We start from the raw sequence: 26,930 nt of genomic DNA on the forward strand, positions 1-26,930 counted from the left end.
AGGAACCTTAGTGAAAATGAAAATTTTAGATTTAATAACATTCTAGAAGACAAAACAGACATAGAAATGTTAACTGAAGTAGTAGGGTAGAGGAAGATATGGGTTATAGTGCTCACAGATGGGGACATGTACAAGGAGGAGTTAATTTACCCCACCGAAACAAAAAAAAGGCTCAGGACTCACAAGTGCCTGGTAAAGTAGAGTGCAGGAATTATATAAAATTGTAAATTGGGAGACTAATTCAAGGTCCATAAATGGTTGGTGACCCCTGTCTCCTCCCCATTTTCCCACAGAGTAAGTACAGATAGGGGAGCAGACATAACAATTGAATAGCCCAGAGAAATGACATCCCTCAAACTCTTCCTGATATATGAATCTTTCACAGTATATAAACAGAGAGTAAATCTTGTGGTATTAAAATTTCATGGGGGTGGGGGTAGGGGATGATTAGGAGGAAAAAATGTCTAAATATGCTCCTTCAGGGAGTGATAACGAAAAAAGGTTGAGCAACACTGCCCTAAAGTGAAGTTCTCCAATCTCTGCCTGATTATGCACAGAGCTTCCAACCTACATTTTGGTGCTTCAGTCTCAACTGTGAATGGGCAACTAAAATACTGATATATAGGGAAGGCCTCCAAGAAGAGAGGGACACAAACAGAAAGACAGAAACACACACAAACATACACACACACGCACAAAATGACTTCAGAGGAAATACAAAATAATATCTTCAGAAAAAGAGAAGGATGCAACTAGACTTGGTGGTGAACACAATGCAGTCTATACAGAAGTCAAACCATAATGATGTACAGTTGAAATTTATATAGTTATAAGCCAATGTGACCTCAATTAAAAAAAAAAAAAGAAAGTAAGAAAAAGAGAAGGAAAACATGATAGAAAAGAGACACAGAGGATCAATCCAGGAGTGCCAGTTTCTAACAAAAAGAATTCAAGAGAGAGAATAGAGGAAAATAAATTATCAAAGAAAGCAGAAAATTTACCAGAGCTGAAAAACAAGATATTGCTAGAACTATACTGAGAGGCTACAGGACTGAGGAGAAGGTATTAACTAATGGCAGAAAATCAATATGCTCTAAAATTGATAAATCAAGAAACAGCTGCATAAAGTATAGTGTTTGATAATATGGAGGTAAATAACAAAAGAAATAGGTAAGAGTTAAAAGAGAATGTTCTTGGGAAGTAAGAATGGCGATGAGAGAGGTAGGATAGGATTCATTTATTTTTCATTATTCGATCTTTCAGTATATATATTTTTTGTTTCTTAACCATTTGAATGTACTTTTTGATTAAAAGAAGCATTGCATGGGGGCCAGCCCGGTGGCATAATGGTAAGTTCGTGCACACCACTTCAGCGGCCCAGCTTCTCAAGTTCGGATCCCAGGTGTGGACCTACACCACTCATCAAGCCATGCTGTGGTGGCGTCCCACATACAAAATGGAGGAAGATGGGCACAGACGTTAGCTCAGAGCCAGTCTTCCTCAGCAAAAAGAGAAAGATTGGCAACAGACGTTAGCTCACGGCCAACCTTCCTCACCAAAAAAAAAAAAAAAGAAAAAAAAAAGTAGCACCATATAAATGAATGAATGAGCTGATCAACTCGTTTTTCATGAGTTTCTTCAGCATACTAGTGTCTATTACAAGTCCGTGTGTCATGGCCCAGAGCCAGATCACTAACATCAGTATAGCGGTCCAATGAGGACATTAGCTTTAGTGGTTTAGTGTAAGGATATGTACTATGACCTCAGAGTGTATCAAGTACAAAGAAATTAATTATGCAATAGTGCTTCTTACTATATACAACTCTATACTGTCATTAACAATCTAGAAGTAATGGTGCTTTCTTCCCCACTGAGATTATGCCCTACCCTTCCTTGGTAAGAAGGGCAAGTATTTTCAATCATCTGACCCTTTATTTTTCCTGCTATCCCTAGGGAATGAAAGACTCTTTTAGTTGGAAGAGAACTGTGGACAGGATTTCGTTTTCTTTGATATGCACAAAAAAGTCTGAGTCAAAATCCAAGGACCTCATCTTGCCAGGCAGCAATGCTAACTAAACATGCTTCCTGTTGCTCTAAGTTTCAGGGCTTCTGAACACATGTGAATCATTTCCTTCCTCTTCTCAATTACCCAAAATTCATTAATCATCTGGTCTCAAATAACCACGTACTTTAAAAATTATCTAATTGCTAATTTTTAATAATCACTTAATTTTAAAATTAAGTATGACAGATTCTCGTTATTTGCAGTAATGTTCTAGAAAGTCGACACGAACACTCAATTAGTGAACACTGAATCACTGTTCTTGGGGGAAATACAGGATTAGGTTCCCATGAGCCTCTGGTCACATTTTTGTCAACCCATCAATACATAATCTTGTTTTATGTAGGTTTCTGCTTAAAGGCATTTTACTTAATAGACTGTTGACTCATTAACATTGAATTCACAGCCAATAGCACTATGACTCATGCCCAAAGGAAGCTCATCTAACACACGCACTTTCTCTGTAAGGCATATCACAGCCTTCTCACCCTTAGGAACACTGGATAGCATTTCAGCACTACGCCTGGGAGCCATTTTTAATAGCAAAATCACTAACAAAAAGCACAAAGTGATTTAAAAAAAAGTAGCACTAAATAGACATCAAAAAGGACACCTGTTTACAGAATGAGAACTGAAACAAGAAGGAAGATCGCACCTAGGAATGTGTGTTAGGCCACTCAAATTCCTCACTGCTCTGTGCATGTCCACAAATGATCATAAAAGCACTGTAAGTATTATTTTGGAGTTATAAATAAATTTTAGCAAGTAGGTGAATTGATCAATACAGAATCTATAAATAATGAGGATCAACTGTACATATTAAAGAACTTCTACAGATACAACCCTTAATAAAACTTATAGGAGTTTTATAAAGTATTTTTAAGATATTTTAAGAATGCTCAACTGACTTGCACAGAGACTGAAGTAAGATAATCAAACTAATGCAAAAGGGAAGGTACACAATCATAACATGATTTTCAGTGATTTTATAACTCAAACAACTTGTAAATTCCAGGCAATCTTAAAATTCTAAGGCTAGGCCATTTATACTACTCAATACCACAGCAATTAATTCACAGGTATCTAATAAAAAATTTTAAAATAAAAACATTGTTTATAATCTAAGAGCAAGATCAGTATTCTACTAGGAATGAGTCTTATGACAATATTTACTGTTCTGGTAACCTCAGCTGGATCTATAAAGACAGTGTTTCCTCAGAACTCAAGTAGGGATCCTTGGTCTTTTGCCACGAAGTTTGTGACTACAGAAAAGAAACTGTCAATCCAATAATGTAAGTAACAGCTCCAAGTGCAAGGGCAAAGATTCACTGCCTTGTAATACTGCAAAATGTAAAACTCAAAAAGAATATTGCAGGGTTCTTTTAAGCAAAAAGAATTGTTCAAAACATATATTTGTAATAATTATAGTCCAAAGTCAAGTAAACAACTTGAATAAAACAATAAAAATTTTAAAATTATTAACAAAATGCCTGAACATTCACTGCACCTTTCTTTTACATTAGAGGTATAGTATCTACTTCAGGAAAAGCAAAACTCAAGAATCTTTGGTTGAACTTTCAAGCAAACTCTAGATTAAATTTAGAAATTGACAAGATTATAACTTTTCATATTTATTAAATAATACTTATATTCATGACAGAGGCATATTTTATAGGTTTCTTTTTTTTTGAGGAAGATTGGCCCTGAGCTAACATCTTTTGCCAATCTTCCTCCTTTTTTCTCCCCAAAGCCTCAGTAGATAGTTGTACATCCTTGTAGTTGCTCTATGTGGGACGTCATCTCAGCATGGCTTGATGGTGGTACGTAGGTCCGAGCCCAGGATCCGAACCGGCAAACCCTGGGCCTCCGAAGCGGAGTGCGCAAACTTAACTGCTATGCCACCAGGCCAGCTCCTATAGGTTTCTAATAGAGAAATCTCTCCAGAACTTTTTCTTTCTGAGTTATGTAGTTAAGTAAAATTTTCCAGCTATGTAAATGGCACATAAACTACAGACTACATGGGTATCTGTGCAAAGCAAAGCTGTCATAAACCATTAGAAATATATAAATAACCACTGTACCCAGCTGATAATATTTTGACTAGTGTTAATTAATTAACCATGGTATTAAGTTTCAACATGCCTTGGTTTCAACAAAACATAAAAACTTCTCCCTTTGCATACATAATTTCTAAGCCCAGAAACTCACAATTTCAAAGCAAAATTATTCTCAAATGCTGACTGACATCTTCTTTAAGGGATGGACAGCAGCTACAAGAGAAGGCTTAGAGATATACGTAGCATCGTAGCAGTACAGGAGTAGGATACAGTTTAATAATTTTTCTCCTTGATAACAGTTTAAGCCAGTAATTTCCAAAACAGCTTGTGCAACAGAAATGCTAGGCCCTAGACCTACTGATTCATACTCCAGTAATTTAGGAAACAGTTTTCATTATGCTTGTCTAGTGATTAGTTCAGTACTGGAATGAGTTTTTTTTCAATCACAGGTTTAAAGTAATTTAAGTTACAAACAAAAGTCTAAATCAATTTCAGTTTTAATTAAATAAATTTTTCAATTCTACTTCAATTCAATGTTTTTCCATAAAAATATTGATTTAAAAATAATTGAACTTCCAATTTCAGCTCTGACATGTAAAGAGCTTGAAAGTCATCACTCTCATTCTCACAACAAGAAAAAAGCTGAGCAAACTGAAAATCAAAGACTGTTCTTAGCTATATCACAGAATTGAGGTCAGAGGGTAAATCATCACCCAGAAAACTGGACAAATAGAGGTAAATACAGAGAATCACAGCTGAGATCAGCTTACCTAAAGCAGATGCCTGTAGTGCCAATAACTGGTAGGAACACCTAAACAGGAATTGACTAATTGTTGGAAACTGAGTATGAACTAGCATTGAGTGATAAAAATTCCTGGGGGCCCAATCTTAAGGAGATCCCCATACTTCTGTGGAGTACCATCAGATTTTCATGGTGAAGATCAAAAAAAGTCCCCGTATGTTTTGGACAGGGGGAGGGGAAACGTAACAATTTTTAAGCACACCAAGAGCATTCTCCAAAACAAAGGCCTACCCTCCCAAGGGAAACTCCTATACAAGAGCCTTATCTGAATTGGCAGAAGGGCAATTAGACAACTCCAACTCCTACTAGCCTTCCTGGCTCATCTAAAGGGAGGGAAAAAAAGGTAAGAAATGCTTCTGAAGGTCAAAACCCAGGAATTCAGGCTCACTAAAAAGAACTAAGATTTAATCCTAAGATTACAGAACACTTCCTCTCCCCACCCCCAACACCTTACTACCATATGAATGTGGCTTGAGTACAATAATAGCAGATTATAAATGCAAGAGTTGCAGGACACACAATCTATTTAGGAAGGAAATCTTGGGGAAATCCAAAGAAATAAGGAAAGAAAAAAGGAAAAACAAATAAACATGGAAATTATGGGAAAGTAAAGCTTCTGAAACCTACAACTACAGCAAACATTAAATACAGCCTAGATTCTAGCCAAATTAATAGAAATCTCATATGAAAAACTTATAAAACTCAGTTCCTATATCCTAAAACATGTCCAGCTTTCAACAAAAAATTGCTAAAAGGCAATAAAAACACAGTATGAAGAGACAAAGAAAGCATCAGAATCACACTCACATAAGGCACAGATTTTGGAATTATCAGATACGGAATTGAAAATAACTACAATTATTATGTTAATGGCTCTAACGGATAAAGTAGACAACATGCAAGACGAGATAAGTAATATAAGCAGAGAGATGAAGACTGTCAGAAATAATCAAAAGAAAATGCTGAAAATCAAAAACACTGTAACAGGATACCCTTGATGGGTTCAGGAGCAGACTGGACACAGACAAGGAAATAATCAGTGAGCTTAAAGATACGTTGATGAAAATTTCCTAAAGTGAAAAGCAAAGAGAATAAAGGATCAAAAAAATCAAAACAGAATATCCAAGAACTGTGGGACAATTGCAATTTCCTATACACATAATGGGAATATCAAATGAAGAACAGAAAAAGAAACAGAAGAAATATATGAATAATGGCTGAGAATTTTGAATAATTAATAACAGCAAACAAACCAAAAATCTAGGAAGCCTATAAAACACCAACCAAGAAAAATACCAAAAAATCTACGCCTACACATATCATATTCAAGCTACAGAAAACCAAAAACAAAGAGAAAATCTTTTTTTTTTATAATTTTATTTATTTATTTTTTTCCCCCCAAAGCCCCAGTAGATAGTTGTATGTCATAGCTGCACATCCTTCTAGTTGCTGTACGTGGGACGCGGCCTCAGCATGGCCAGAGAAGCGGTGCGTTGGTGCGCACCCGGGATTGAACCCAGGACGCCAGCAGCGGAGTGCGCGCACTCAACCGCCAAGCCACGGGGCCGGCCCGAGAAAATCTTGAAAGAAGCCAGAAGACAAAAAAGCACCTTACCTATAGAGGAATAAGAATTACATCAGATTTCCTGTCAGAAACCATGCAAGCCAGAAGAGAGTGAAGGGAAATATTTAAAGTGTTGAAAGAAAAAAACAGAATCCTGTATCCAGAGAAATTATCATTCAAAAGTAAGAAATGAATACTGTCTGAGACAAACAAAAACTAAGGAATCTGTCTACAGAAGAACTGCTATTCAAGAAATGTTAAAAAATACTTTTCACAAAGAAGAAAAATGATATAGGTCAGAACTCAGATCCACATAAACAAAGGAAGAGCACTGGAGAATAAGTGAAGATAAAATAGAAACTTTCATTTTTATTATTCTTAATTGACCTAATGAAAAATATTTGTTTAAAGTAATAACACCAACAATATATTGAATGATTATAGCTAATGGAAAAGTAATATGAATGACATCAACGTTATGAGGGATGGGAGGGAGGAATTGGAAGTATCTGCTATGAGGCACTTGCACTATCTATGAGGCAGTGTGGTGTTATATGAAAGTAGACTTATATTAGTTGTAAATGTATATTGCAAACTCTAGGGCAAACACTAAAAAAAAATTTTTTTAAGAAGTAAAATGAACATGGAAAAAGAGGAGTGAAAAATGAAATCATATAAAATGCTTAAGATCAGAGAAGGGGAGAAAAAGAGGGAAAGATAAAAACAAAGAACAAGTGCAACAAACAGAAAATAGTTAGAAACCATGGCAGATTATAATCCAACTATATCAATAATCACTTTAAGAGTGAATGATCTAAATATACCAATTAAAAGACAGATACCTGGAGGCTACACACTTTCTGATTTCAAACTATATTACAAAGCTATAGTAATCAAAACAGTATGGTATTGGCATAAATATAGACACATAGATCAATGGAACAAAATAGAGAGCCCAGAAATAAATCTATGCATATATGGTCAACTAATTTACACAAAGAAGCCAAGAATATACAAGGGAGAAAGGATAGTCTCTTCAATAGATAGTGCTGGGAAAAGTGGACAGCCAAAAGCAAAAGAATGAAACTGGCCCCCTACCTCACACCATACACAAAAATCTACTCAAAATGGATTACAGACTGGAACATAAGATCTGAAACCATAAAACTTCTAGAAGAAAACAAAGGGAGTAAGCTCCTTGACACTGGTCTTGGTGATGACTGAAGACATAAAAATCCTTAACATGTAAGCCACTTAACAAAAAAGCATCAAAATATGTGAGGCAAAAACTGACAGAACTGTAGGAAGAAACAGACAAATCCAGTATTACAGTCAGAAACTTCAACACTCCTCTATCAGTAAACCCAACAGGCAGAAAATCAGCAGGGATACAGTTAGGATTTTTTTCCACTTTTACTGAGCTATAATTGACACATAATATTGTATTAATTTAAGATGCACAACACAATAATTTGATATATGTATATATTGTGAAACGATTACCACAGTAAGTTTGGTTAATATCCACCACTTCACAGAGTTACAGAAAATATTTTTTCTTATAATGAGAACTTTTAAGATCTACTCTCTTAGCAACTTTAAATATATAATATTGTTAACAATAGTCACCATACTATTTTACATCCCTAGAACTTATTTACCTTATAACTGGAAGTTTACATCTTTTTTTTTGTGTGTGTGAGGAAGATTGGCCCTGAGCTAACATCTGCCAATCCTCCTCTTTTTGCTGAGGAAGACTGGCCCTGGGCTAACATCCGTGCCCATCTTCCTCCACTTTATATGGGATGCCGTCACAGCATGGCTTGCCACAGGGCGTCGGTGCCTGCTTGGGATCTGAACCAGCGAACCCCGGGCCGCCGCAGTGGAGCGCATGCACTTAACTGCTTGCGCCACCAGGCCGGCCCCGGAAGTTTGCATCTTTTAGTAAAGGATATAGTTGAGCTGAATAGTACCGTCAATCAACTGGATCTAACTGACATTTAGAGAATATTTCAACCAACAATAGCAGAATACACATTCTTCTCAAGTGTACATGGAACCTTCACCAAAATAAACCACATTCTGGGCCATAAAACACATCTTAACAAATTTAAAATAAATTTACAGAAATCATACCAGTATGCTCTCAGACCACAATGGAATTAAACTAGAAATCAATAACAGAAAGATAGATGAAAAATCCCAACATACTGAGAGATTTAACAACACACTTCTAAATTACACGTGTCAAAGAAGAGATTTTAAGAGAAACTAAAAAATACTTTGAACTAAATAAAAATTCAACTTAAAACTTCTGGGATGCAGCAAAAGCAGTGGTAGAAGGAAATTTTAGCAATGAATGCATATACAGTCACACCTCACTTAGCAATGAGGATATCTTCTGAGAAATGCATCGTTAGGCGATTTGACATTGTGTGAACATCATGGAGTGTACTTAGACAAACCTAGACAGTATAGCCAACTACATACATAGGCTACGTGGTACTAATCTTACGGGACTACCATCACATGTATGGTCCATCATTGACTGAAACGTCATATGGCATATGACTATATTAGAAAAGAAGAAAGATCTGAAAGCAATAATCTAAGCTTTAACTTGAGGAAACTGGAGAAAGATGAGCAACATAAAACTAAAGCAAGTAGGAGACACATAATAAAATTAGATCAGAAATCACTGAAATTGAAAACAGAAAACCAATAAATTAAAAATAAACACAATTCAAGCTGGTTCTTTGAGAAGATCAATAAAACTGATAAACTTCTCTCCAAATAACCAAGAAATGACACAGATTAGTAACATCAGAAATGAAAGAGGGGTCATTGCTACTGATCTATGGACATTAAAAGGATAATTAAGAATAATATGAACAACTCTATGCCTGCAAATTTGATGATTTATGAAATGGACCAATTCCTTGAAAGATGCAAACTACCAAAACTCACATAAGAAGAAACAGATAACCTGAATAGTCCTGTATCTATTAAAAAAACTAAATCAATAATTAATAACTCTCAGAAAACTAGGAATAAAGGGGAGTTTCTTATAGATAAAAATTATCTATAAGAAACCTACAGTAATGTCATATATAACGTTGAGAAATCTGAACCTTTCCCACTATGATCTGGTACAAGGCAAGGATGTCCCTCTTACCCCTGCTTTTTGACATTGTACCAGAAGTCCTTACTAATGCAATAAGGCAAGAAAAGGAAATAAAAGATATAAAGATTGGGAAGGAAGACATAAATCTGTCTTTATTCACAGATGACATGACTGCCTATGTAGAACATCTGAAAGAATCGACAAAAAAGACTCCTGGAATTAATAAGCAATTATAGCAAGGTTGCAGTATATAAGTTTAATATACGAAAGTCAATTGCTTTCTTATATACCAGCAACGAACAGTTGAAATTTGAAATTATAAACACAGTTATCATTTATATTAACACCAGAAATAAACCAAACTGGAAATATTTATGTATAAATCTTTTAAAAATGTACAAGATCTGGGGCCGGCCCGGTGGCGCAAGCGGTTAAGTGCGCGCGCTCCGCTGCGGCGGTCTGGGGTTCGCTGGTTCGGATCCCGGGCGCGCACCGACGCACTGCTTGGTAAGCCATGCTGTGGCGGCGTCCCATATAAAGTGGAGGAAGATGGGCACAGATGTTAGCCCAGGGCCGTCTTCCTCAGCAAAAAAAAAAAAGAGGAGGATTGGCGGATGTTAGCTCAGGGCTGATCTCCTCACAAAAAAAAAAAAAAAAAAAAGTACAAGATCTATAGGAAGAAAACTACAAAACTTTGATGAAAGAAATCAAAGATTTAAATAAATGGAGAGGTATTCCATGTTCATGGATAAAAGACTCACAATTGCTAAGATGTCAATTTTTCCCAATATAATCTATAGATTCAGTGCAATCTCAATCAAAATCCCAGCAAGTTATTTTGTGGCTATTAACAAACTGATTCTAAAGTTTATATGGAGAGGCAAAAGACCCAGAATAGCCAACACAACAATGAAGGAGAAGAACAAAGTTGGAGGACTCATATTATCTGACTTCAAGACTTATTACAAAGCTATAGTAATCAAGACTGTGGTATTGGTGAAAGAATAGACAAACAGGTCAGTGGAACAGAGAGCCCAGAAACAGACCACCATAAATAAACTCAAATGATATTTGACAAAGGAGCAAAGGCAATAAAATGGAGCAAAGACAGTCTCTTCAACAAATGGTACTAGAACAACTGGACATCCATATGCAAAAATATGAATCTAGAAAAAGACCTTCAGCTTTCACAAAAAAATTAATTCAAAATGGATCATAAACTTAAAAGTAAATGCAAAATTACAAAACTTCTAGAGGATAACACAGGAGAAAATCTAAATGACCCTGTGTTTGGTAATGAGCTTTTAGATATAACACCAAAAGCACTATTCAGGAAACAAAAAAAATTAAGTTGGACTTGATTAAAATTTAAAACTCTGCTCTGTGAAAAATACTGTTAGGAGAATGAAAAGACAAGCCACAGACTAGAATAAAATATTTTCAAAACACTTCTCTGATAAAGGATTGATATCCAAAATATACAAAAAACCCAAAACTCAACAATAAGAAAACCAACAAGCCCATTTAAAAATGGGCAAAAAACTGAACAGACGCCTCACCCTAAAATATATACAGATACGTAAATAAGTATTTGGAAAGATGCTCACATCATACATTACTAGGAAACTGTAAATTAAAACAATAATGAGACACTGTTACACATCTATTAGAACGGCTGAAGTGAAAAAAAACTGACAATATCAAATTCTGACAAGAATATGGAACAACAGGAACTCTCATTAATCGCTAGTGGGAATGCAAAATGGTATAGTCACTTTAGAAGACAGTTTCTTACAAAGCAAAACAGTCTTCCTTGAACATCCAGCAGTCATGCTCCTAGGTATTTACCCAGTTGAGTTGAAAACGTAAGTCCACACTAAACCCCACACATGAATGTTTTTCTCTAAACATTTTTAGAGAAATCTTTTATAACATTTTAAATATTTCATAACAATAAACATGAACTTTATTCATAATCACCAAAAACTGCAAGCAATCAAGACGTCCTTCAGTAGTTGAATGGATAAAAAAACCTGCAGTACATCCACACAATGGAATATTATTCAGTGATTTTTTAAAAATAAATGAGCCATTATGTCACAAAAAGACACAGAAGACTCTTCAACGCATATTGCTGAATCAAGAAACACAGTCTGAAAAGGCTGCATACTATATGATTCCAAGTATATGACATTCTGGAGTAGGCAAAACTATAGAGAGAGACAGTAAAGAGATCAGTGGCCAATGGTTGCCAGGGGTTTGGTGGGAAGGGAGAATGAATGAATATGTGAAACAATATGTGATTTTTAGGGTGGTGAAACTATTCTGTCTGATACTCTAACGGTGAATACACGACATTATGTATTTGTCAAAACCCATAGAATTGTACAACACAAAGAGTGGAATTTAATGTAGACTATGGACTTGAGCTAATAATAACGTATCAATATTGGTTCATTAACTGTAACAAATATAACACACTAACGCAATATGGTAATAATTTGAGAAACCATGGGGAGCCAAATAAAATGTGTGCTGGCTGAAGGAGTTCTGTCACCTAAAATTAACCTAGTCTCAATAACTTCATTCAACATTGAGAAAATACAAAAACCCTTATCTTGAGCCTAATGTGGCCCTTTTTTTCTTTAACTGTAGAACACTTACTAAAATATCAAATCAACTGATAGGGAATTTATCTAATGCAAGGCTAAACTATTAACATCTGGTTTAAGCAATTCAGTATGATTTACCTCTTGAATCAAACAATACACCTTAAAGAAATTCTCATCTTAAGCAAATACCCTGACATTAAAATTATTTATATCATCTTATGTTCATAAAACCATCAAATTTTGTGCTTTAACATAAAAGCTTTTAGAAAAATACAAAGAGGTCTACATTAGTTGAGAAGTTATGAAGATAAAGTACACAGCACATCAGTCAAAGTCAGCTCATTCAATTTGTTCTAAATTCCCTCTTGAAATGTACCTTATTTCCCCTATACTCCATCCATAAGAAACATTTATATAACGTCTTGATTTAATCATGAATGGTACTTGAAAATGTAGTAATGTGAACTCTTAAGGTGTAGGTATGAACAAATAAAATTATGAATAACTTTGTATATAATTCATATATAAAGAGTGAAGATGCCAAGGAATTAAAGAAATATATTGATTAATTTGTATTATTGAATTAGTGTTTAGTGTCTATGGTTTCAGTGCTGCAAGATGAAAAAGTTCTAGAGATTTGTTACACAATGTGAATATACTTAATCCTACTGAACTGTACACTTAAAAATGGTTAAATTTAATGTTACGTGGTTTTTTAACCACAATAAAAATTTAAAGAAAAATACTGTATTATTTATTAGCATGCTTCATTTGATAACTTAGGAAAGGCCTAAAATTAGTATGTTAACATAAATATATGGCGGAAACATCAGCTCTAATTTTATTTTATTTTTTTTGTGAGGAGGACCAGCCCTGAGCTAACATCCAATGCCAATCCTCCTCTTTTTTGCTGAGGAAGACTGGTCCTGGGCTAACATCCGCGCCCATCTTCCTCTACTTTATATGGGACGCCGCCACAGCATGGCCTGACAAGCGGTGCATCGGGATCTGAACCGGCGAACCCCGGGCAGCCGCAGCGGAGTGTATGCACCTAACCGCTTGTGCCACCAGGCCGGCCCCTCTAATATAATTTTTAGCTGTGCAAATTATTTCACTCCAAAACAAAAAAAGTTTTATATAGGCTGAAATTTAATTCTCTGTGTTTCTCTCTACATTTCTCCTAACCACTGAGTTTACTGCACAAAAAAGTAAGTTTATAAACACTTTTAATGTTTTTTATCCTAAAAATTATGGTGAATAAAATATGAATGAGTAGAAAATTTTCTCCTTCTCAATAATCAAGTCCAGTAGATGATTATTAAACAACAGCCATGAAGTAAAGTTTTTCAATTTAAATAAATTAAAAACATGATAAAATATTCTATTAGTTTAGGTTATTTTTACTATTCAATTTTTATTTAATGGTTATCTGTAATTCCATTTCAAAAATTATACAGAACTCTTCTATAATACATAACTTTTATTTAGGGAAATAAGTTATTTTATCATAAATTCAAAGTTCCTAGAACACTGCTCAGGCAATGAAGTCTCTTCTTTTGAGAGAAGTTAAAAAAAAGGACACCAGTGTTGCTTTCACTGTGGTTTACTTTAACACAGTACGAGAAAAATGAAGCAAAAAAAAGGAGCAAAGTTGAAAACAAACATGGGTTTTCTCTTATTGTCAAATTTAAATACACCACTCCTTAGTCATCTGCATTAAAAAAGGTGTATATATGACATGCCTACAGTTTCACCATAGGAATCCTGCAATATCACAAGCTAAAACAGGTTCTCACTTCAAATGTAAGAGTACATTTAAACAAACAATCCAGAAGATCTCTGCTCCAATAAGGGACCACACAGTCGTCAATGAACAAATACGCGGTCAGTTTTTCTAAAAGTAAGGTACATGGACTACTGGTGATAATAAACCTTAGGTGGTACCAAGATACATGTTTCTAATTTTAATGATTATGCATTCATTTTTATAGCTTGCGTATTATGGCAAAGGATATTGATTCCCCACTTAGAATAACGATGCATGATGTTTCAAATGAAATACATACATTTAGGTATAAAAGGGGATCAATTTAAAGAGAAACATTGAATTAAAACAGCATAGATGATATGAAGATTTGGCAAAATTGTGAGCGTGAGACATGAATAACTAAAGTTTGAGAAGCACTGCTGTAGGTTATACCTATCATAGAAAATAGTAGTGTTATTAATGTCAGGCATTCTGCTAAGTCCTTTACATACATTATCTCATTTTATCCTTACAACAATCTATTAGATTATTACTAATTGAATTACGGAGTTTAAACTGGAAAACTAAGTGTCGAAAATGGTAATGAACCTGCCCAAGGTCAGCAGGGGTAGTAAAAGGCAGAGCCAGGGTTAGAACACAGGTCTGTCTGTCAGATACTAAAGTCTGAGTTCTCACCCTATGGGATATACTATCTCTTCAATCTAAAGGAGGAAAGACTGAGAGGATTGAGTAGATCTGAACTCAATCTCTTTGAGAGAGACACATCAGTCACTTAGTGTGATTCCCAACATAAGTTCATATGCAATATGTTTGCCTGGCATAATTAGAGCGCAGTTACAGCAGCTGTTGAGCTCCAGGCACAAGCTTTGTTTGTACCGGAACACACTGGCAGAAGAAAGACTATTCACTGTGCCATATCTAGAGAAAGGATCAAGCAACAGAATTATTAGGAACATCAAGTTCACATTCCCTATTTCCATGTATCTTTGTATTCCATATATGCAAGAACGTCTGATTACTATCACTGGTTAAATAACACTTACCAGTCCTTACATCTAGGAGTCCAAGACAGGACAAGCACATTTCTGCTGAAACAAGAGTCTCTTCTGCTCATATTTGTTTGTCTAATGGTCCAATACCAAAAGCCATACCACTGATGGCTCCCAAATGTGCTTAAATTCCAAGTACATTTGATACTTAATAATGTAGGAGCTGATGGCCTACTGAATTACACTCTTATTTGAGTATGGGACGAAGAAATATAAAGAATTAAATTTTATTAGAATAAGTTAAAGAAAATAAAGAAATCTTCCTGTGTACACTGCAAAACAACTCAATATTATGAAAAGCTGGAGAATATGTACCTGAATTCATTTAGGGCATCAACTATTCGATTATATGCCAAACTCCTCTGACTGGCATCAGCTGATCTCCGGCTCATTTTCATAGCCTTGAAAGCAATCAAATAGTTAATTCTTATATTGAACATGGGCAAAATATGAAAAAAAAAGTGAAAGACAAAGTCACATATTTCCACAACACTCTTACCACCATTCTTATCTAGAAAGATACAAAGAGGCACACATATTGGAGTGGCTTTCTTCTTTGCGACTTGGGTCATTAACGATTATAACAAAATTCAAATTTTTCAAATGTTAAATCTCTTATTGTAACTGTCAAACCACAGAGTGTTAACACACAAAGAAACTGATGTTGACAGTTTCTGGATTACATAAAACTACGTTTTTCCCCCCAAACACAACAAGACACAATGATAACCCAGTAACAACAGCTCATGGTTTTCTCTAATATTTCACAGATAATGGTTCTGTTAAGTAAATCTTTTATTTAAAATCTAAAATATAAAGATTCTATTGAAAGATATCTCAAGTTATGAGTAATATTTGCTTCCTTAAAAATATAGTTAGCCAAGGTCGAGAAGCCTTGCTTTAGGCAGCCAAAAAGGGGATCAGGATTAGGATATGGCTGCCAAAAAAAAATTTGTAATTTTTAAGACTTTTTCAAAGAGAATGGACTTCTACATTACTTATGTAATTACCAATTATTAAAAAAAATTTTTTTTAACTTCTATTTAAGGGAAGGTCATACTACTTCAGGCCAGAAATCATGTTCACATACATCCAAAAGCTTCACAGGGTAAAAGTGAAACTTTACGTTTTTACAAACTTTTGAGAGACTCTCAATTTATAAAGAAGTGAATATTCCCTAGCTAGAATTGAGCAGTATTCTTTTCTAAATTTAAAAGCAATAAAATTTTTAAATTACATTATAGATCTCAAAAGGCAGCAAAGACTTCAAAATAATTTCCAAGGTTCCCAGAAAAAAAATCCATGGCTTTTCATTAAAAAAAAATAAATAAATAAATGATAGTTTGGAAAACAGCCCTAGAATATAACTTCTTTGGACAGTCCAGTGTTTACTATATCATTAACAACTATAGAACTTCTAAAATTAAGCTCTATTCATTTATATAAAAGTATTCATTCATTCAGCTTTATCTTTAATAGGAAATGAGGATGTTAAACTTGAACAAATATACAGACAACTGTAAGTACTGCAATGTATACTTCAGTTTATAGAATGGTCAAAGCATTAAAACATTTAAAAAGTAATCTTTAATGAGTTCTATAGTGCCTGAATATTTTAAGTTTTACACAAGCTTTAAACATTTTTCCCAGTAACTCAAAATGTCAGTTCAGCCACAGCTAAATATTGTGTGTACTGACTTGGGCAACAAGACTACAAAAACGGACAGCAGCCAACTGAAGAAAATGTCACCAGTATCTAACTTCTGAAAAAGTAAGTGAAACTGGCCTTTACTCATTTGTTCAGTAAACAACTATTGCTAACGATCTACTTGTCTTTGATAGAATTAATGTAAGTAACATCAGTGTCTTCTATAGAGGCAGATGATGCTCAGTCACTGCTGAGTTACTGAAATGCATCCTCTGCTTTCTAGACCATTCCAATTGGTCTTCTTATCTCTAGCTTCTTATTCTAGTCTCTTTTAAACACACTGCTAAATTAATCTTCCTAAAGTACAATTTAGTGACAGTCTCAAAAACAAAGTTAAATCTTCTTGCAAGCACTCTAGATTCTTTGTGATCTGGTCCCCATTAACTCTGTCAGCCTTACCACTCACTATTCCTCTTTGTATCCTTTCCCCTCTGTATACCGTCACAGGGATTAAGAACTTTAGTTATACTCACTGACTCATTAGTTTGACTTCTGGAAATCTCTTCTAAAAAATAATCTGGAAAATTCACCAAGATGTTAACTATAATATAGCTATAATTCTGAAAAAGTAGAAATGGCCTAATCGAAAAAGCATTACTTCCACTGAGGAAAGCCACTAAAACATATTTAAGAACAATTTATAATGACATGAGAAATGTATATGTTACAATGCTGAGTTTTTTAAAATAGGCACAAAATTAAAACAATATGGAGGCAGCACAGTCCCAACCAAGGAGAAGTACAACATGCACAGAAAAGGCCTGGATGGCAAAGCTTTATGTCTTAAAAATCCTACACATCCTTTAAGATGCAGTCCAAATGAAACATCTTCCCAAGAGGAAGTCATTTTTCTTTCCCATGAACTCCTAAAAAACTTGCTTGTCGTTCTTTTTTACTTACCTTTATGTTTCATCTTGTATTCACAATTCTCTTACTTTACATAAATTCATTATATACACTATCAGCAGCATTTGACACAATTTATCACTCCTACCTTCTTAAAACACTCTCTTCACTTGGCTCCCCCAAAAAAGTACTCTTGTTTTTCCTCCAACTTGAATGGCCAAAACTCAGTCTCCTCTGTTGGTTCCTTCTCAACTCCTCAAATTTTAACTACTGACATACTCCACAAATCAGCCCTAGGATCTCCTCTCCTCTCCTCTCCCTCAATCAATTTCATGGCTTTAAACACCATCTATACACTGGTGACTGTTCAGCCTGGATCTTTCCTCTAAACTCTAGATTCATATAGCCACTTGCACTGTCCAGGAGGCAACTCAAACTCCTGATCTTCCTCCACCAAACCTGTTCTATCTGTAGTCTTTCCCACTAAGGTATTGGCAACTCCATTCTTCTTACTGTTCAAGTGAAAAATCTCGAGTCAGTCTCTACTGTTCTTTTTCTCGTACACCCCAATTCAGTCCATTAGCTAATCGCATCAGCTCTATTTTCAAAATACATCCAAAACTTAACCACTTCTCACCAATTTCATCACTAAATTGGTTTGAGTAGGCACCATCTCTCACCTGGATTATTGCATCAGCATCCTAACTGGTCCCACAACATCCACCTTTGCCCCTAGAAATCTATTCTCCACCAGAATTAAGAGCAATCCTCATAACTGATGTCATTCTTCCACTCAAAATCCTCCAATGGTTTCCCATCTTTCTTAAGAGTAAATGCTAATGTTGTTACAATGGTATCCTATGAGGTCCTACATAATCTGGTCTTACTTCTAACCCAGCCACTTTGGTCTCCTTACTGTTGCTCAAGCCTCAAGCTCATTCCTAACACAGGGCCTTTGCCCCTATCTGGAACATTCTTCTCTCAGACAGTTGTAGCTTACTTCCTCCATATGTCTGGACCACACGTCATTTATCAGGAGTCTTCCTGACTAGCCTATAAAAATTAGCAATGGTTCCATCCAGCATTCCTTATAAAACTTTCTCTGTTTTAATTTTCTCCACAGAACTTATTACCATCCAAAATCTTACATATTCATTTTTTTATTTGCTGTCCCATGAGATCAGGAGTGTTGCTTTTTTCCCCATCTTTATCTTCAGTTGCTGAAACAACTTACAGGCCCTCAATTTTTATTTATTGAATGAATGGATAAATGACCTTAGATCTGTTATTAGGCAGTAAGCTCCTTAAAAAGAACTGAAATCTATTTTGCATCTCCCAGAGCACTTTGTAGGGCACCTGCACAGCGCTGTTAATTTTTCTGCCAAATAAACATAATGCTTAATCAGGAGAATAAGATTCAAAGGAAAACAAAGTCTATAAACAAACCAAAAATATGACTGTGCTTACCTGTTCTATTGCACTCTTTAATTTGTTCATGTGGCTTTCAAACAGAGGAAAATGTGAAAAAAAGAATTCATTAAATTTGTTGTTTTCATCTTCATCTTTGGACAATGAAAAGATTACCCCAATTGCAATCTTCTTTTTCCTCACAATTCCTGGGTTAGGGCCACAGCTTTCATCTGACAGATTAAAGCTTTCTTCTACAGACCTTAAAAATAAATGTATTTTTATTTTAAAAATAGAAAAATAATTAAATTCACAATTCAGTCTCCTTGCTAATTAAAGGTACACAAGCTAAAGTTCCTCTGCTGTTTTATCAAGTAAATCTAAAAATTCATATCAGTTTTATATCTCTTTGAGAATGAATACTGGCTATTCCATCATGCTCTTAATTTTATAAGAAATTTTAATAGAGAGTCAGATTGGGAACATTTTTGTTCAATAAAAATTCACTAAAAATGTAGATAATCCCAATTCATAACTGACCTAAAAAAATGCCTGAATTTTAAGGTTTATAATACGTGTCTGATACAATCTGTTCACTGTTCTAAGATCTCCTTGTCTCTCCTTTTGACTCAGGGGTAAAATCAAAGATGAAAGAATAAAGAGAGCGAGGAAAGGAGAAAACAAGAAGATTCATTATCTATAACTGTACTTAACACAGACTAAAAAAAGATCATTCAAGAATAAATTAACTTGCCAAAATAGAAACATGAAAGATTGAAATATCAAAACATGCAATACGTTGGGCCTGTGGCCTAGTGGTTAAGTTTGGTGCACTCTGCTTCAGCGGCCTGGGTTTGGATCCCGGGCACGGACCTACACCACTCATCAGCCATGCTGTGGCAGTGACGCACACACAAAATAGAGGAAGACTGGCACAGACATTAGCTCAGGGCTAATCTTCCTGAGGCAAAAAAAAAAGGAAGATTGGCAACGGATGTTAGCTCAGAGTGAATCTTCTTCAGCAAAAAACAAAAACAAAAACAAAACCCCCACAAACATGCAGTACATGGATCAAAGAGCTAAACAGAAGAGTTAAAACTATAAAACTCTTAGAAGAAAACATGGGGTAAAAGCTCATGACATTGAATTTCACAATGATTTCTTGGATATGACAACAAAGGCACAAGCAACAAAAGAAAAAATAAATTGGACTACACAAAAATTAAAAACTGTTGTGCTTCAAAGGACACTATAAACAGAATGAAAAGACAACCCATGGAACTGGAGAAAATATTTGCAAACCACATATCTGATAAGGGGTTAATATCCAGAATACATAAAGAACTCCTACAACTCAACAACAAAAAAACAAACAACCTAATTAAAAAAGAGGCAAAGCACTTGAATAGATATTTCTCCAAAGAAGACATACACATGGCCAATAAGCACATGAAAACATGTTCAACATCACCAGCCATTACAGAAATGCAAATCAAAACCACAATGAGATACCACCTCACACTTATTAGGATGGCTATTATCGAAAAAACAGAAAATAACTATTGGTGAGGATGTGGAGAAATTAGAACTCTTGTGCATTTCTGGTGGGAATGTAAAATGGTGCAGCCACTGTGGAAAACAGAATGGTAACTCCTCAAAAACTTAAACACAGAATTACCATATGATCTGGCAATTCCACTTCTGGGTGTATATGCAAAAGAACTGAAAGAAGAGACTCGAACAGGTATTTGTACACCCATGTTCATATCAGTATTATTCACTAATAGCTAAAAGGTGGAAGCAACCCAAAGTTCATCAACAGATAAATGGATAAACAAAATGTGGTATACACATAAAATGGAATATTATTCATCTATAAAAAGGAACAAAATTCTGATACATGCTACAACATGAACTTTAAGCATAAGCTAAGTGACAAAAAAGAACAAATATAGTATGATATGAGCTATCTAGAGCAGTCAAATTCATAGAGACATAAAACAGAAAGGTGGTTGCCAGGGGCTAAGGTGAGGAAGGAATGGTGAATTATTAATTAACAGGTACAGAGTTTCAGTTTGGGGAGATAAAAAAGTTCTGGACATGAATGGTGATGATGGTTGTACAACAATGTGAAGCTACTTAGTGCCACTGAACTCTACACCTAATAATGGTTAAAATGGTAAATTTTATATTATGCATAACTTATCAAAATAAAAAAAGATGTAATACATTTAAAAAGTTTCCAGTTCCAGACTTAAAATGCACAAAACACAAGTCCAGGTTCTAAAAAAAACCTATAAAATTGTGTTTAAGGAACTATTCAATCTTGTTATAAACTGAAGGTTCCAACGTACCATCTGGGAAATACCCCATTCTCCAAACTTGTTGTTTGGCTGCGTCGCCAACGTCGCTGGTAGCTGCTGGCACAACTTCGGGTAAGTGAGGAGTTTGGGGAGGGAAACGGTGTAATAAGCAAGCTGCTGAGAGATGCTGTCAAGTCAGAATAAGAACAAGTATAATGTGTAAGTCAATAATCACTAAGTATAAGGAAAAATTCCTTTTTAACAGATTTAAGAGTGGTGACTCCAACTTTCCATTTTGCTTCATAGGCCTCTAAAATTTCCATTTAAATAAATAACATTGTTGGAGCAAGGTCCCAGAAGAGAAAAATCGAATATTAACAGCGTGTTGGCAACAGACTCTGAGATAATCCCCTTTTGACATCCTTACCCCTACTCCTACACCAGAAGGAAATGCTACTTGGAAACAAAAGTATTATCCTTTTGGCCAAGAGACTGTCCCCTAGCTTAGCTGAATCCTTAGTCCTTAAATTAAAGGAAATATGATATGATTCAACTTTAACGCAGCAGTTGTATTTTAAGAAGAAAAGGTATATTTGAAAATAAGCGTTGGAATGTCACTTAAAGACGTCATTTAAAAGTACTCGTGGATTGCTTGTGCACAGGTAGTCAAGCCTCTGAATGCTTGGCCACTTTTAATAAGAGTCATGACTATACTGCCTAAGCTTCAAAAAAGTAAATCCTATAGATTGCTCTCTAGAGCATTCTAAGGGGTGACAGACACATTCCAACAGACAGTGCACGCTCATTATAACTGCTGCAATTCCCTAACTGTGGGAATTTTTTGCTTCCCAAAACCCCTTCTCTGTAATCCAAAAGCTGTTTCTTGCCTGGGTGTCAAAAGCTACAACCCTTCATTTTTCCTTGGGCTAGGGATCCTCTCCTTCTCCCCACTGAATCCGGAGCAGAAAAGACATCAAAGGCTTGTTTTTGTTTAGCAATATTTTAGATTTCCAGCTTCATGATTATATTTTAGATTTCCAGCTTCATGATTATAACCACATACTGAAAATTAAAGTAATCAAAAATAGGGAAGTATTATTATCATCTATAAAAAGGTACATGCCAGATGATATATTATTTGGACATGAGGACTGAAAATTAAGAGACTGTCATTAAGAAGATCTGTTCATTTGAATTTTCTCTGACAAATGATAAAGGGGAGAGCTTTATATGCCATGCAAACATCTGTGCCACCAGCGAATTAATTCTAAACTACTTTCTTGAAAAGACTGTATTTTATCAATTAGTACTGTAAAACTTTGTAGTCTAAGATTGAGCATGTATAACTAATCTGGGTATGGCTTCAGTGAAAACTCAAATGCTACTCAAAATTTGGAAGAGCTATATTTTACTAAATTCTGGTATTAAAAATACCCCTACTAGAAAAAGAAGCAAATGCACAATTAACTTAAATGGCATATGTGAACTTAATGGCTGAAGAAGACTTACAGATCAATCTAGGCAGGCCTTTCAATTTATAGTTGAAGAATATGAAGTATAGAGACATTAATTTATCACCTCTGAAATCTTGGATAAAATAATGAGAATTAAATTCCTGCCACAGAAGTGAAAACTAAATCTCGATTATACAGAAGCACAGGGCATTAAGAGAAATATACTCTTGATTAATTCCTAAGAACAAAAACAACAAACTCAATTAGAAAAGAAGGGTGAGATTATTTGAAAGACGCAGACTTTTTATATTACAGTAGTGGTTCTCAACTCTACCTGTCCACCAGAATCAGGCACTGAGCTTTTCCTTTGTTTTGTTTCTCAAATATAGATGCCTAAACCTTTCTCTAGGCTAAATCAGAGTCTTTGGGAGTAGATTTCAGACACCCGAAAAGATTTTTTGAAACTTGTTATTCTAATGCATACCTGGGATTACAACAGATGCTAAGTGTGGACTTCCTGTCTATACTCAAAACTGAATCAAACAATTTGGATAGCAGAGTCATACAATGTGACAACACATATGGATAACCACAGTGGATAAAGTTTCTCATACCCAACAATAATTCAAGCCTAAGATCACTCCTCTTTTTGCATACACTGATCTCTGGGCCCTGACAAATACTTTTCCTTTTAACCGGAATGCCCTTATTCCATGCCTTCGCCTGTGTAACTCCTATTTATTTCTCAAGACATAACTCAAGTATTACCCCTCTGTAAAGCACTACTGGCGCCTTGTCCCTTGTCCAGGCTAAGTTAGGTGCCCTTTCTCTGAACCTCTTTGTACAGGTCTATCACAGAACACATCACACAATGAACTATGACACATGATTTTCCTGACTGTTCTCTCAGTAGACTCTGTGCTCCTTAAGGGTAGAATCTGAGCTTTTCTTTTTTTTTTACCCCTAGCATGTTTCAATAAAACTTGCTTAGACAAATTTTGGAAGAGTCCATATTTGAAAGAAATTTGTGTAACACTGGTTCAAAATGCCTAAGCTTCTCTGAGCAAGAGACAATCTGACAATTTAAACTCTAGTTAAGAGCAAGCAGATACAAGCAAATCTGTTTTTTCTACTATGCTATCTAAGAAATCTCTTGAGCAATACTTTTTTTCTTGTACTGACTAAGCCTAACCCACTGTGCATTTGTTCAGGCCATGCTCCACCAGGCACATTTAATAGTAAACGTGAAAATTTTTAAATATAAAATATTTCTCTCTGCTGTACAATTCTCTTAAGGCTAATATCAACACTAACAACTGTGTACATAAAATTGGATGATAAAGGCAAAGATAAAAAAGAAAATCAGTGTCAGCAAACAGTGATCTCATAAAAAACTGTATTATTAAAAAACATGAACTTGGCATTACCAGAGCGTGCTATGCCACTGTCTCTGTCCTCATTCAGCTCTCTTCCAGGCATGTCCATCGGGTTGCTGTGAACTGTAAATCAAGAGCAAAACCGTCAGTTATAAAATATATTGCTATTCAGATTGACGTTGTTCCTTTTACAGCGCAAACTAAATCATGCTCATCTCATTGCATTCCTTTATTTTTTTCAATAGCATGGCACAAACCCAACACCGAGAGCTATTATTCAGTTGAACAAGCTTTGAGATCTATCAGATTTGACAGATAATATGAAAATGATCTATGATACAATATCTAAGGAAGCAAGGAGTGACTAAAATAAGTATTTTAGAAGCATATTCAATGACATAGGAAGATATCTACAATATACTATTAAATAAAAAAAAAAGCAAGCTACTGAACAGTAAGAACGATGGTTGCTAAGGCTCAGTGATGGGTATATGATGGTTCACTCTACTGTTCTGCCTATATCAACATATGTTTCAAAATTCTCCGTAATAAAAATTTTAAGAAAATTGTTTGAATAGTATGATCCCAATTTTGTTAAAAAAAAAAAAAAGAGAGAGAGAGAAGTTATTTCTGGCTGACAAGATGGCTAATATGTATTTTTTGCCTATTTTTTGTATTTTCCAAATTTTCTATAATAAATACGTATTGTTCATATATCATATTTGTAAGGAAAATAAATATTAATTAAAACAAGACGTTGGATACAATTTCCTGGATACAGAAGCATGAACACACTCTACAATCATCAATTTAATCATATAAACAAATATACTCATATGGATGCCTTTTACAAAGCAATATAACAATGCTTGTTCATCTAAATCTTAGCTCCAAGAGAAATCGTTTTATGGAATAGTGAAGATCACAAATTGTACAATAATAATAAGACAGGATATTTTCTGCAATTGGTGAACTATGATACAAAAGCTACTCAGCCATGGAAACAAGACAGTGTCACATTAGAAATTCCAACTGATGTTATAAGAAATAATGTTCATACTAAAATTTGGTTTAGGATTCTAAAGTTAAAATCATTATTACATAATGAGACAAGAAATGACAAACTGAAATTTCATGGAAATGTTATTTCCACTGATAAAAGTTTATGGAAACTTTAAGAACATATGCAATAGAAAGGAATTAAGTTCTTACACTTCCTAAGCAATGTTTTCTTAACCACTCTTCTCCAATTGCATTTATCTACTCTCTTGTTTCCACAGCTTAACTACAGATTTTAGCCTCTGGGGCACATCAACTAGTCTACCCACACAGCACATCGCAAACCTGCAAAGAAAGAGGCGCTCCTGATCAGGCGGAGCGGACCCTGTTCAGAGAATGCCCGCCTGGGGCTGCAGAACTGTGAAAGACCTACATGGCAAAAATGTAAAATACATATGAAAGAGGGCTGTTAGAGAAGCCACAATAGGTCAGGAATAAAGGGTGAGCTAAGGTGCACAAAAGCAGACCAATAGATATGGATGGAAACTTTTAAACTAAGTAAGAATAATTCAAGCTGGCTTCCCTTTTTTGAAACAGGAGGGTTTCCCTCTGGTCATCATGGCTTATGTCAAACAACAATTTCATGCCTATTTACTAATAAATCTGTCTATAATAATAAAAATAAGCTTTCTACAAGGTAAAATTATTTTAAATCTTCAATTCTTTCTAATCTAAAACTATGTTTTTAAAGTTTCAAAAAAGCACAGTAATGTTATCCATATAATTCGACATTTGCTAAAGAAATTTATCTTTTAAAAAGTCAGTTTTAAGATTACAGTATTTTCCTGCAACTGCAGTAAGGAGAAAACCACCTAAGCGTTTGGCTGAGAAAACAGAACACAACATACAACAAAGAGCAAATACACAAAAGGGATCTACTGACAAATAAGTATGAAAATTTGTTTTTCTAATCTAGAGATAAGTTATAAAGTAATGGAAGAAACCAAAGTTCCTAGACCAGGAGTCAGCCACTATAGAAGCAGGAATGCCAATGCAGCCCATCAGGGCCAGGTTCCCATCTGTCCAAGGAAAGTGGCTGCCACATACTCGCCAAGAGAAGATAACAGAGTCTGAAGACCCAAAAAGGGCAACATCTCAGCCTGGAAGCAAGCGGGTGGGTTACCTGTCAGTTATGCTTAATCAAGATGGCCTAAATAGCTACCTAGGAGGTTTACCTAGAACAGAATAGGGGGCGTTCTGTTTTAAAAAATTAAAAATATATTTTTCAAATTGCTAATAGATACTTTCCTATAACAAGAACGTCTATAATTATAGTGCATGTACAGCAATCTTTCATTGTCCAGCTCTTCAATTCTCCCTAGTTACTTCAAAACTTATCCACTCTCTTTCAACTCCTTCCCTACCCCCCTCTTCCTTACTGTCAGCATATGATTTTGTCTCCTACTGCATGCAGAATCAAGCGCAGATGTGTATACACACACAGAATTCTCCAGATGGTAACTCTCCTTTTCCTACCAGTCTATCTCCAAACTTGATAAAATTCTCACCCATCCTTGCCTCCTTCCTGCCTAAGCAATAACAGGTAACATTATTCAAGCCTTACTATGTGTAGGGATTTATTTAGTGAAAAAACCTGAGAGGTCCTTCCCTTCTTCCCTTTCAAAGCTAATTCTTCTATGTCAGCCAGGACCTTCAAAAACCTTACTTTACCAAGTATCACCTCTACCTCTTAACCTCATGCTTCTTATAACCTTCTTTTCCATCAACATTCAAACACA

General features: G+C 35.1%; 1 protein-coding gene across 2 annotated transcripts in view; it reads right to left on the bottom strand.

Annotated features, from left to right (window-relative positions):
- The window catches only part of FNIP1 (folliculin interacting protein 1), a 133,708-nt gene that overhangs the window by 25,911 nt on the left and 80,867 nt on the right, over positions 1-26,930 (bottom strand). The window contains exons 7-11 of one of the 2 annotated variants that reach the window (XM_058540007.1): positions 25,477-25,560; positions 24,184-24,255; positions 21,354-21,489; positions 19,060-19,261; positions 15,354-15,439 (exon numbers count right to left, since the gene is read on the bottom strand). In XM_058540007.1, coding sequence (XP_058395990.1) covers positions 15,354-15,439; positions 19,060-19,261; positions 21,354-21,489; positions 24,184-24,255; positions 25,477-25,560 — 580 coding nt within the window. The remainder of the gene's footprint in view (positions 1-15,353; positions 15,440-19,059; positions 19,262-21,353; positions 21,490-24,183; positions 24,256-25,476; positions 25,561-26,930) is intronic. The other variant, XM_058540016.1, reaches the window with a different exon arrangement.

This window comes from Diceros bicornis, chromosome 1 (genome assembly GCF_020826845.1).
Source record: "Diceros bicornis minor isolate mBicDic1 chromosome 1, mDicBic1.mat.cur, whole genome shotgun sequence".
NCBI lineage: Eukaryota > Metazoa > Chordata > Mammalia > Perissodactyla > Rhinocerotidae > Diceros > Diceros bicornis.